Source organism: Lathamus discolor, chromosome W (assembly GCF_037157495.1).
Source record: "Lathamus discolor isolate bLatDis1 chromosome W, bLatDis1.hap1, whole genome shotgun sequence".
NCBI classification, from domain to species: Eukaryota; Metazoa; Chordata; class Aves; order Psittaciformes; family Psittacidae; genus Lathamus; species Lathamus discolor.
Window position 1 is genome coordinate 32,459,162 of NC_088908.1, and position 13,606 is coordinate 32,472,767.

General features: G+C 49.2%; 1 protein-coding gene across 1 annotated transcript in view; it reads right to left on the minus strand.

The window, feature by feature from the left end:
• Nucleotides 1-1,077: 1,077 nt before the first annotated feature.
• Nucleotides 1,078-13,606, minus strand: part of LOC136004234 (SET-binding protein-like) — a 109,128-nt gene continuing 96,599 nt past the window's right edge. The window contains exon 5 of the mRNA XM_065660539.1: nucleotides 1,078-1,294. Within this exon, the coding sequence (XP_065516611.1) occupies nucleotides 1,151-1,294 (144 nt within the window). The 3' untranslated portion in view covers nucleotides 1,078-1,150. The remainder of the gene's footprint in view (nucleotides 1,295-13,606) is intronic.

Genomic DNA, 13,606 nt, shown 5'->3' on the forward strand with positions numbered 1-13,606 from the left:
TGTTGGTGAGCACAAGGTCAAGCATGGCACCTCTCCTTGTCGGCTCCTCTATTACTTGCAGAAGGAAGCTGTCTTCCGCACAGTCAAGGAACCTCCTGGATTGTTTGTGCCGTGCAGTGCCATCATTCCAACAGATGTCAGGGTGGTTGAAATCCCCCATGAGAACAAGGGCCTGCAAGCGTGAGGCTTTTCCTATCTGTCTGTAGAGTGCTTCATCCACAGGTTCTCCTTGGTCAGGCGGCCTGTAACAGATTCCCACAGTAATGTCTCCCACGGCTGTTTTCCCTTTAACCCTGACCCACAAACTCTCTGTAAACTGCTCACCTGTCCCCAGACAGAGTTCCATACTCTCCAGCCTATCCCTAACATAAAGGGCAACTGCCCCTCCCCGCTTGCCAGGCCTGTCTTTTCTAAAGAGCCTGTAACCTTCCATTCCAACACTCCAGTCATAGGAGCCATCCCACCACGTTTCTGTGATGCCTATTATATCATACCCCCGTAGATGTGCACACATCTCTAATTCCTCTTGTTTGTTCCCCATGCTACGGGCATTTGTATAGAGGCATCTGAGACGAGCTCCAATTGAAGCTGGCTCGTTGGCTTGAGCAGCTGGAATATATCTACATTGTTCCGAGCATTTATTATAGGTGTTGGCAACTGACTGGGTGTGTTGGGATGGAATGATGCCCCCCTCCCCCAACACATCTAGTTTAAAGCCTCCTTGACCAGTCTGGCAAGCCTCCTACCAAAACTGTTCTTCCCCTTCTTTACCAGAGCAGCTCCACCAGCCCCCAGTAGACCTGGCCTACTAACTTCAGTCCTATGTTCAAGACACCCAAACCCCTGACTATGACACCACCCTTTTAACCATTTATTAACCTGGCCAATCCTCCTAGCTTTTTCTTGGTCCTCCCCTGTGTCCTGGAGAATTGACGAAAAGACTATCTGAGCACCGGAGCCCCTAACCACCTCTCCCAGGGCTCTGTAGTCTTTCTTTATGGTTCCCAGTCTACTGCTACCTATATCCCTAGCACCCACATGGATCACCAGGAGCGGGTAATAGTCCGTGGAACTTACTAGAGCAGGCAGCCTCTCTGTAACATCCCTGATCCGTGCCCCTGGTAGGCAGCACACCTCCCTCGAGACGGGGTCAGGCCGACAGACGAGTGCTTTCATCCCTTTCATAGTCCCCTATTACTACGACACGCCGCTTTTTCTTTGTAGCGCCAGTAGAGATCTTTACCCATGCATCATCCGGCTGTTTGTGGTGCAAGTGCGTTTCCTCGTTAGCCTCCTGCAGGACAGCAAAGTGGTTCTGCATGGGGACAACAGATTTAGGAGGAAGCCCCTTGCCTATAATTGTCCTTTTCCTCCTTATTTTGTTATTTTTCTTTGTCACTAATTCCCAACTTCCCAGGTTGGTGGTCTCCTTCTTTCCTTCATGTGCTGGAGGGGAAGCTTGAGGCCCTTGCACACTATGGGGCTGGAGCAAGCAACCCTGCTTCCTCTCAGCTACCCTGTCATCTTGAAGCCAGCTAATAGCATTCCGCAGCTCAGCCACCTGCTGCAGGAGGACCTCCACCAGGGAGCACTGAGTGCAGCCCTGCCCATCGTGCACCTGTCCCTCACAAGATCAGTGCAGGCACCCTCTACACTCCGAGCTCTGCACTGCATCCTTCCCTCTCATCTGCTCTGTCTGGGTGCCTATGCTGGCCACCACCGGGGCAGCCAGAGCAGAGCTCCCAGAGTGGGCCCTGTCCGTACGACGGGTGCTCACCATCCTGCTCGCCTGTCCGCGCGAACTGCCACGCAAACTGCCTCATCCTACTCTGTTTGCCCGCTCATCCCGCCCTGTTTGCCTGCTCTGTTCTTCACGCTCCTGGTCGCTCGCGCTCCCTGGGGCAGGTTTTTAACCACTTAGGGTTGGTGCTGCATCTCCTGGCACGACGTCGACAGGTGCTCACCATCACGCTCGCCTGCCCGTGCGAACTGCCGCACGAACTGCCTCGTCCCATGTGAACTGCCTCATCCTGCTCTGCCCACTCCTCATCGCTTGCCCTCCCTGGGGCAGGTTTTTAACCATTCAGGGCTGGTGCTGCGGCTCCTGGCTCCGCCCCCTGTGAGACAGCTGCTTGCGTCAGCAGAGCTGCAGGCTCCTGGGCAGGTTCTGTCGAGGACTTGAAGGTCCCTCAGTAGCTCTGGCTGCTCTGAGTTGAGGCTCCTGGACGCTGATCTCTCCCCCGCTCAGGTGTTAAAGGCGTCCCCTCTCGAGCTAATCACCTCAGCAATTGACTGGCAACGGTTGGTGAAGCCCGGTTTGAATCTCCCACCACTGCTCCTGGCTCCGCCCCCTGTTTACTTGGAGGGGTGTCCAGTTCACTTGGAACCGACTGCCCCAGGGGTGGAAACACAGCCCTACCGTTTGCCAAGGACTGATCCAGACTGCACTGGAACAGGGGCAAGTTCCAGAACACCTGCAATACATTGATGACATTATCGTGTGGGGCGATACAGCAGAAGTCTTTGAGAAAGGGAGGAAAATACTCCAAATCCTGCTGAAAGCCGGTTTTGCCATAAAACGGAGTATAGTCAAGGGGCCTGCACAAGAGAATCAATTTTGGGGAATAAAATGGCAAGATGGATGTAGACAGATCCCCACAGATGTGATCAACAAGATAACAGCAATGTCTCCACCAACTAATAAGAAAGAAACACAAGCTTTCTTGGGTGCTGTGGGGTTCTGGAAAATGCACATCCCAAATTACAGTTCGATCGTAAGCCCTCTCTATCAAGTGACCCGGAAGAAGAATGATTTTAAATGGGGTCCTGAGCAACAACAAGCCTTTGAGCAAATTAAACGTGAGATAGTTCATGCTGTAGCCCTTGGACCAGTCCGGACCGGGCCAGATGTAAAATATGTACTGTACACCGCAGCTCAGGAAAATGGTCCTACCTGGAATCATAGAATCATAGAATAGAATAGTTAGGGTTGGAAAGGACCTCAAGATCATCTAGTTCCAACCCCCCTGCCATGGACAGGGACACCTCACACTAAACCATCCCACACAAGGCTTCATCCAACCTGGCCTTGAACACTGCCAGGGATGGAGCACTCACAACCTCCCTGGGCAACCCATTCCAGTGTCTCACCACCCTAACAGGAAAGAATTTCCTCCTTATATCCAATTTAAACTTCCCCTGTTTAAGTTTTAACCCATTACCCCTTGTCCTGTCACTACAGTCCCTGACAAAGAGTCCCTCCCCAGCATCCCTATAGGCCCCCTTCAGGGCTGCTATGAGGTCCCCACGCAGCCTTCTCTTATCCAGGCTGAACAGCCCCAACTTTCTCAGCCTGTCTTCATACGGGAGGTGCTCCAGTCCCCTGATCATCCTCGTGGTCCTCCTCTGGACTGGTTCCAGCAGTTCCATGTCCTTTTTATGTTGAGGACACCAGAACTGCACACAATACTCCAGGTGAGGTCTCACAAGAGGGCAGGATCACCTCCTTCGACCTGTTGGTCACACTCCTTTTGATGCAGCCCAGGATACGGTTGGCTTTCCGGAGCCTCTGGCAGAAAATTCCAGGGGAGACTCGAGGTCGACCCCTTGGCTTTTGTAGTCAGGGATACAGATTATCTGAGGCCAGCTATACCCCAAATGAGAAAGAGATACTGGCAGCCTATGAAGGGGTTCGAGCTGCTTCGGAAATGATTGGCACTGAAGCACAGCTACTCCTGGCACCCAGGTTGCCCGTGCTGGGCTGGATGTTCAAAGGCAGGGTCTCCTCTACACATCATGCAACTGATGCTACATGGAGTAAATGGGCTGCACTAATTACACAACGAGCTCGAATAGGAAATCCCAGTCGTCCAGGCATTCTAGAAGTCATCATGGACTGGCCAGAGGGCAAAGATTTTGGAATGTCACCAGAGGAGGAGGTGATGCGTGCTGAAGAGGCCCCACCATATAACAAACTGTCAGGAAGTGAAAAACAGTATGCCTTGTTTACTGATGGGTCCTGCCATATTGTGGGAAAGCATCAGAGATGGAAGGCAGCTGTATGGAGTCCTCGACGACAAGTTGCAGAAACTGCTGAAGGAGAGGGCAAATCGAGTCAGTTTGCTGAGGTGAAAGCCATCCAGCTGGCCTGGAACATTGCTGAACGAGAAAAGTGGCCAGTACTTTATCTCTATACTGACTAATGGATGGTGTCAAATGCCCTGTGGGGGTGGTGGCAGCAATGGAAGCAAAGCAACTGGCAACGCAGAGGGAAACCCATCTGGGCTGCTGCACTGTGGCAAGATATCGCTGCCCGGGTGCAGAACCTGGTGGTGAAGGTACGCCATGTAGATGCACATGTACCCAAGAGTCGGGCCACTGAGGAACACCAGAACAACCAACAAGTGGATAAAGCTGCTAAGATTGAAGTGGCTCAGATGGACTTAGACTGGCAACATGAAGGTGAATTATTTTTGGCCCAGTGGGCCCATGACACTTCGGGCCATCAGGGCAGAGATGCAACATACAGATGGTCACGTGACTGAGGGGTTTACTTAACAATGGACACTATTGCCCAGGTTATTCATGAGTGTGAAACATGTGCTGCAATTAAACAAGCCCAATGGTTAAAGCCTCTTTGTTATGGAGGATGATGGCTGAAGTATAAATATGGGGAGGCCTGGCAGATTGACTATATCACACTCCCACCAACCCGCCAAGGCAAGCGCCATGTGCTTACTATGGTGGAAGCAACCACTGGATGGCTTGAAACATACGCCGTGCCCCGCGCCACTGCCCGGAACACTATCCTGGCCCTTGGGAAACAGATTTTGTGGCGACATGGCACCCCAGAGAGAACTGAGTCAGACAATCCCATACCATGCACCAGCCTCTGGGAAAATCGAACGGTACAATGGGCTGTTAAAAACCACACTGAGAGCAATGGGTGTGGGAACTTTCAAGCATTGGGATACACACTTACCAAAGGCCACATGGTTGGTCAACACCACAGGATCTGCCAACAGGGCTGGCCCAGCCCAGTCAGAACTTTTACATATTGTAGAGGGGGACAAAGTTCCTGTGGTGCACATGAAGAATTTGCTGGGGAAGACAGTCTGGGTTATTCCTGCTTCAGGTAAAGGCAAACCCACTCGTGGGATTGCTTTTGCTCAGGGACCCAGATATACTTAGTGGGTAATGCGGTAAGATGGGGAAGTCCGATGTATAGGCATATCAAGGCATATCAAGGATGAGGGGGTCATTAAGAACAGCCAACATGGTTTTATGAGGGGGAAGTCATGTATGACCAACCTTATAGCCTTCTATGAGGAAGTGACTAGGTGGAGGGATGATGGTAGAGCGGTAGTTTTTCTCGATTTCAGTAAGGCATTTGATACTGTCTCCCACAGCATCCTCATAGATAAGCTAAAGAAGTGTGGGCTTGACGATCAAGTAGTGAGGTGGATCGAGAACTGGTTGAAAGGAAGAAGGCAGAGAGTTGTGGTCAATGGCGCAGAATCTAGCTGGAGGTCTGTGACTAGTGGAGTTCCTCAGGGGTCGGTGCTGGGACCAGTGCTGTTTAATATTTTCATCAATGACCTGGATGAGGGAACTGAGTGCACCATCAGCAAGTTTGCTGATGACACAAAACTGGGAGGAGTGGCTGACACACCAGAAGGCTGTGCTGCCATTCAGCGAGACCTGGACAGGCTGGAGAGTTGGGCGGGGAGAAACTTGATGAAATTTAACAAGGGCAAGTGTAGAGTCTTGCATCTGGGGAAGAACAACCCCATGTACCAGTACAGGTTGGGGGTTGACCTGCTGGAAAGTAGCGAAGGGGAAAGGGACCTGGGGGTCCTGGTGGATAGGAGGATGACCATGAGCCAGCAATGTGCTCTTGCGGCCAAGAAGGCAAATGGCATCTTAGGGTGCATTAGAAAGGGAGTGGTTAGTAGGTCAAGAGAGGTTCTCCTCTCCCTCTACTCAGCCTTGGTGAGGCCGCATCTGGAACATTGCGTCCAGTTCTGGGCCCCTCTGTTCAAGAAGGACAGGGAATTGCTTGAAGGAGTCCAGCGCAGAGCCACAAAGATGATTAAGGGAGTGGAACATCTCCCTTATGAGGAGAGGCTGAGGGAGCTGGGTCTCTTTAGCTTGCAAAAGAGGAGACTGAGGGGTGACCTCATCAATGTTTACAAATATGTGAAGGGTAGGTGTCAGGATGATGGAGCTAGGCTTTTTTCAGTGATATCCAGTGATAGGACAAGGGGCAATGGGTGTAAACTGGAACATAGGAAGTTCCACGTTAACATCAGGAAGAACTTCTTTACTGTAAGAGTGACAGAGCACTGGAACAGGTTGCCCAGGGGGGTTGTGGAGTCTCCTACACTGGAGATATTCAAGGCCCGCCTGGACAAGTTCCTGTGTGATGTACTGTAGGTTACCCTGCTCTTGTGGGGGGGTTGGACTAGATGATCTTTTGAGGTCCCTTCCAACCCTTGGGATTCTGTGATTCTGTGATTCTGTATACCTCAAGGGGATTTGATTTTAGGGGGAAACAGCCAATGAACTTAATTGTGTGCTGTTGCCTGCTGTGTAATACTTTTATAGCCCATCAACTAGATGTCTTCAGGTCACCAGCGACTGGCCCTGACTTCCCTCCAACCATCATCCCAACAGAGAATGAATTTTGATAGAACCAGACAAGTTCTGCAGTGAAGGAACGATCAGCATCAGCAGGCAACGATCCAACACTGCACACAGCCTTTCCTGCCCTGATAGACTGTTACAAGGGATGGAATTTGACATCATGGACCAAATGGACTCTACAGCAGTATAGGGACTGGCCCATGCACTAAGAAATTATTTCTTTTTTTCTGTCTGTGTGTTTATGTGGATGTATATATATATATGTAAGAGAGATGGTATATTGAAAATGTGGGATCTGAGCATGACGTGAATGGTATGGAATAACGGGTGGATACTGTCCTGGGTTCACCAGTTGCCATTTTTCTCCTTCTCAGTAGCTGGTGCAGCGCTGTGTTTTGACTTCCAGCCTGGGAACAGAGCTGATAACACCACTTGTTTTTAATTGTTGCTAAGTAATGTTTATTCTGGCTAAGGACTTTGTGAGTCTCATGCTCTGCCAGGGACGAGGGGAGGCTGGGAGGAAGCAGAGACAGGTCACCTGACCCAAGCTAGCCAAAGAGGTATTCCATACCACAGTACGTCATGCTCAGGGAGGTAACTGGGAGTTACCTGGAAGGGCACGGGCTCTCTTCGGGGGGGGGGGGGATGTGTGTGCGTGTCAAACTTGTTCGGCGGTGGTATTGCATTCTCTTATTTTCTCTTATCTTTATTATCATTGGTGGTAGCAGTGGTGATTTGTGTTATACCTTAGTTACTGGGTTGTTCTTATCTCAACCAGTGGGAGTTACATTCTCTCGATTCTTCTCCCCATCCCTCCGGGAGTGGGGGGGGGGGGGGGAAGGAAAGAAGAGGGTGAAAAAGGGGGGGGGGGGGTGTGAGTGAACAAGGTGTGTGGATCGGTTTAAACCATGACACCATGCCACCCCACCAAGCAGATCCCTCAGGAGGCCAAAATCCACTCTCCTGAAGTCCAGGGTAGTGAGCTGGCTGTGCACCCTGCTTGCCACCTAAGATTCTGAAACTCCACCAGTTTTTGATCACTGCAGCTAAAGCTACCCTCCAGCCTCACATTCCCCACCAGCCCCTCCCTGCTGGTGAGGAAAAGTTCCTGCATAGCTCCCCTTCTCATTGCCTCTTCTATCATTTGGAGAAGGAAATCCAGAATCCTCCCAGATTGCTTGTGCCCTGCTGTGTTTTTCCTCCAACAGATATCAGGGTAGGTTAAGTCCCCTATGATGACCAGAAATTTTGAATTTGAGGCCACACTTACCTGTTTATCAAAACCCTCATCCTCTCTGTCTTCCTCATCATGTGGCCTGTAGCAGATCCCCACTGTAGTGTCCCCTGTCCCTGCCCTCCCTTTCATCCTGACCCATAAAGTTTTAGTCAGCTCCTCATCTATCCCCAGGTGGAGCTCTGTGCACTCCAGCTGGTCATTGATGTAGAGGGTGACAACCCCTCCTTTTCTCTGCAGCCTATCCTTCCTGAAGAGCCTGTATCCTTTCATTCCAACACTCCAGTTGTAGGAGATGTCCTGCCATGTCTTCGTGATACCAATGAGGTCATAGCCCTTCAGGTGTGTGCATACCTCTTACTCCTCTTGCTTCTTTCCCATGCTACATGCATTGGCATAGAAGCATTTCAGTTTGGCCCCTGATGATGGTGGGTTATTGCCTGGAGCAGTTGGAAGCAATTTCTGCTGCTCATCAGGTACTCCATTGATGACCTGGGATCCCTCTCCAGGTTCTGGGCATTTTTTACTGGCACTGACTTCAGACTAGCAGGAGCAGGATAAATTGAGGTTGCCCTCCCCCAGCAACTTCAGTTTAAAACCTTCTTCACCAGCTTGGCAAGCCTGTGACCAAAGACACTCTTCCCTTTCTCTGAGGGGTGGACCACATCATTCCCCATCAGACCAGGTTTCTCAAAGTGAGTCCCATGGTCTAGGTATCTGAATCCCTGGCTGTGGCAACAGTCTTATAACCATTTGTTGATTTGCCAGATTTGACTGGCCCTTTCAAACCCCTTCTCTTTGATCAGGAGGACTGATGAAAAGACTGCCTGCACTCCAGAGTCTTTGATCACTGCTCCCAGGGCTCTATAATCCTTCTTGATAGTCCTCACACTGCTTCTGGCCATATCTGTGCTGCCCATGTGAAACAGTAGCAGGTAATAGTCAGTGAGCCATATAATGCTTGGTAGTGTCTCTGTGACATCCTTGATGCAAGCTCCTGGTAGGCAGCACACCTCTCTGGAGAGCACATCAGGCCAGCAAATGGGTGCCTCTGTACCTCTCATAAGCAAGTCACCTACAACTATTACCTGCTGCCTTTTCCCAGTTGTGTTTGTTGTTATCCTTGGTGCAGACTGGGCTGCTGTACCTACCCTTAGTGTCTCACCTGCTGTAGTGGGTCTTTCATCATTGGCCTGCAGAGCAGAAAATTAGTTCTACAAGGGCACCTCAGTCTTCAGAGGAAGTCTCCTCCTCCTGTGGGTCCTTGCTATTGCAGGTTTCCAATCCCCTTCATTATTGGCCTTCCTCCCTTCTAGGTGCACTGCTGGGGGAGTTTTTGGTTTCTTGGCTGTGGGCTGAGGCTCCACTACTGACTGTGACTCCACTGTCAGTTGTGCTTGGAATCAGGTGTCTTAACTCTATTGCAGCCTCCCTGATGCTTCGCAGCCTCTTCACTGCCTCCTACATCTCAGCCACCTGCCACAGGAGGTTCTCCACCTGGGCACACCATCTGCAGACAGGTCTGTCCCTGCCCCAGGAGAAAGCTCCTGCAGTCCAAGGTCTGCACTGCACACATATCTTTGTGCCCATTGTGGTGATAATGTTCAGGTTACATATTGTTTCAGCAGTATTTCATCCTCATGTGGGACATAAACTGTTACAGAGTGTCCCAGAATGAGAAGTTAGCTTCATTCCAGTATTGTTTCTGCTGCTGCTGACGCCATTGATTTAATACAGCCTGGTGCTCCTGCAACAACCAGATCTAGCTGCACGGAGTAGTATGTAACTTGTCACTGTTACCGTTGTCACTTGGCTATTCCTTTTCATTCATGCACGTATAAATTGAAAGGCTTGGTATAACCTGGGAGGCCAAGTGCAGGAGCTGATGCCAAGGCTCTCTTTATTGCTTTAAAAGCTTGTTCTCTCTCTGGGCCCCATGCAATAAGCTCTATCTCTTCATCTTTTGTCACTTCTGTAAGAAGCTTCATCAATTCTCCTAATCCAGGAATACACGGCTGAGAGAATTCTACAGCTCCAAGAAATCCTTGTAACTGTTCCTTTGTGACCAGGCACAGACGCTTTATTATAGCTTCTATTCTTTCTGGGTCTCCTACTTGCTGTCCTTCCCTTCAGATGAACCCTAAATATTTAACTTCCTTCTGACAGAACTGAAGTTTGGATGGAGATACACGATAGCCTTTCTTCACTAAGACAGTACTTAGATGCACAGTATAATTTCTACAAGCATTTTCATCCTTGCTTGACAATAGCAAATCATCTACATATTGTACAAGAGCAATTTACCCAGTAATTCTACAACCTTCCAAACACTCGCCAATATTCATGAAAAAATTGAAGGAGAAACCACGAATCCTTGCGGGAGACATATGCTGGTAAATTGTTGTCCCTTCCACTTGAAGGCAAATGGAAGTTTGGTGCCTTGGTTTAATGGGATACTAAAAAAGCAGCAGTTAGATCAATCACAGTAAAATATTTTACCCAATTTGCTATTTATAGAAGTATGATACAGGGATCAGGTACCTCTGGGTGTGGAGTTTCTAGCTGTTGGTTGGTCAACAACAAATCTTGCACAAAGCAATATTCTGGATCCCCATCCTCACATAATCTGTTCTTTTGCAGGTGTCGTGGTTTAAACCGATCCACACAGCTTGTTCACTCACTCCCCCCCTTTTTTTCTCCCTCTTTCTTTCCTCCTCCCCCCACCCCGTCCCCACTGGGGAGGAGAATTGAGAGAATGTAACTCCCACGGGTTGAGATAAGAACAGCCCAGTAACTAAGGTATAACACAAATCACAACTGCTACCACCAATGATAATAATGATAAGAGAAAATAACAAGAGAAGAGAATACAATACCACCACCGAACGAGTTCGACCTCCCCCCCCCTCCGAAGAGAGCCCGTGCCCTTCCAGGTAACTCCCAGTTACCTCCCTGGGCATGACGTACTGTGGTATGGAATACCTCTTTGGCTAGCTTGGGTCAGGTGTCCTGTCTCTGCTTCCTCCCAGCCTCCCCTCGTCCCTGGCAGAGCATGAGACTCACAAAGTCGTTAGCCAGAATAAGCATTACTTAGCAACAATTAAAAACAATCGGTATTATCAGCTCTCTTCCCAGGCTGGAAGTCAAAACACAGCGCTGCACCAGCTACTAAGAAGGAGAAAAGCTCCTACTGGTGAACCCAGGACACATGGGATAAAGACCTGGGGGGAAGAGGAGTCCAAGAAAGCTGGTTAATATTCAAGGATCACCTCCTCCAAGTTCAGGAGTGATGCATCCTGACAAAGAGGAAGTCAGGTAAAAACACCATGAGGCCTGTGCGAATGAACAAGGAGCTCCTGAACAAACTGCAGCATAAAAAGGAGGCCTACAGAGGGTAGAAGCAAGGACAGGTAACCTGGAAGGAATATAGAAAAATGGAGAGAGCAGAGAGATTAGGAAAGCTAAAGACCTGACAGACCTAAATCTGGCCAAGGATGTCAAGGGCAACAATCTAAGAAGCCTGATGCACCTGTTGGTTGTTCTGATTTACCTCAGTGGCTCAAGTCTTGGGTATGTGAGCATCTACATGGCGTACTGTCACAACCAGGTTTTGCACCCAGGCAGCAATATCTTGCCACAGCGCAGTAGCCCAGATGGATTTACATTTGCACTGCCAATTTTTCTGCTTCCATTGCTGTAACCACCCTGTCCTGGGTTCAGCAGTAGCAGTAATTTTTCTCCTTAGTAGCTGCTGCAGTGCTGCCTATTGGACGTTAGTCTGGGAACAGTGCTGATAACACCAGTGTTTTAAGTTGTTGCTAAGTAATGTTTACTCCGATCAAGGACTTTCTCAGTCTCATGCTCTACCAGGGTGGAGGGGAAGCTGGGAGGAAGCAGAGACAGGACATGTGACCCAAAACAGCCAAAGGGGTATTCCATATCACAGCATGTCATGCCCAATATATAAACTGGGGAGAGTTACTTGGAAGGGCAGATCGCTGCTTGGGTCAGGCTGGTGTTCTCCAAACAGACAGGTTACGCCACAAAGTGTCCACACACTAGCTGTATAATTTGCAGAGTTTATTAAACAAGCACACTAAAGCCAATAAGCACACTAAAAGCAAGCACACTAATGTGAATTAGGTAAATCTCTCTATATATAGTGAATAAGTACAATAAGGTAAATCAGAGATATAGGTATATAAGTGTCATGGTTTAAGCCCAGCCGGCAACCCAGAACCACGCAGCTGCTCACTCACTCCCCCCATTCCTCCCCCCATTCCCGGAGGGATGGGGAGGAGAATTGAAAGAATGTAACTCCCATGGGTTGAGATAAGAACAGTCCAGTAACTAAGGTATAACACAAAACCACTACTGCTGCCACCAATAATAATAATGATAAGGGAAATAACAAGGGAAGAGAATACAACCACTCACCACCTGCTGACCCATACCCAGCCCAACTCGAGCAGTGATCTAGCCCTTCCGGGTAACTGCCCCCAGTTTCTATACTGGGCAGTATGTGCTGTGGTATGGAATACCTCTTTGGCTATTTTGGGTCAGGTGTCCTGTCTCTGCTTCCTTCTGGCTTCCCCTCCTCCCTGGCAGAGCATGAGACTCAGAAAAGTCCTTGGTCAGGGTAAACATTACTGAGCAACAACTAAAAATGTTGGTGTTATCAGAGTTGTTCCCAGGCTGAGAGTCAAAAACACAGCACTGCACTAAGAAGGAGAAAACTAAGAAGGACTGCTACTGCTGAACCCAGGACAATAAGTGAAGTACCAAAGAAAGTTAGCAATGCATTAGATCATTACTGTATAGAGAGAATAGAGATTAAGAAGAAATACATCACCAATTACCACTGAATCATAATCCAGGCCCACACTTCCAGCTGGGAAGCCCCGTTGCAGCTGATGCCAGGAGTCTCGGGTAATTGGGAAAATTCCTATGTGGCGTGTCCACCCATAGGTGAGGCTTCTCTCATGGCCACAAGAGGGTCCTGCTTTTATACCCTTATCAAAACAACTGGCTTTATGACAGGTCTCTAATCATTTACTCGTGGGACCGTGCAGTTTCTCATGATCTCACTATTTTCCACTCTGAGAGCGTTGGCCAGGCGCCCCAGTGCGGCCAAGTATGAAGGTCATAGAATCACAGAATCACACAGAATCCCAAGGGTTGGAAGGGACCTCAAAAGATCATCTAGTCCAACCCCCCCACAAGAGCAGGGTAACCTACAGTACATCACACAGGAACTTGTCCAGGCGGGCCTTGAATATCTCCAGTGTAGGAGACTCCACAACCCCCCTGGGCAACCTGTTCCAGTGCTCTGTCACTCTTACAGTAAAGAAGTTCTTCCTGATGTTAACGTGGAACTTCCTATGTTCCAGTTTACACCCATTGCCCCTTGTCCTATCACTGGATATCACTGAAAAAAGCCTAGCTCCATCATCCTGACACCTACCCTTTACATATTTGTAAACATTGATGAGGTCACCCCTCAGTCTCCTCTTCTCCAAGCTAAAGAGACATAGAACAGCTGCACGCATATGTTTTCCTGCCTCTTTCTGACAAACAGTCACAATGAATACAAACATACATACTCTGCTGAATACACTGTAGTAAACAACATCCTTTGTTATGATTCTCAGTCATGAGAGGGAATCAACTCCCAGATAGATTCTCACCCATAACAGCTGGGTATCTGTCGGCAGGTGTGGAATAATT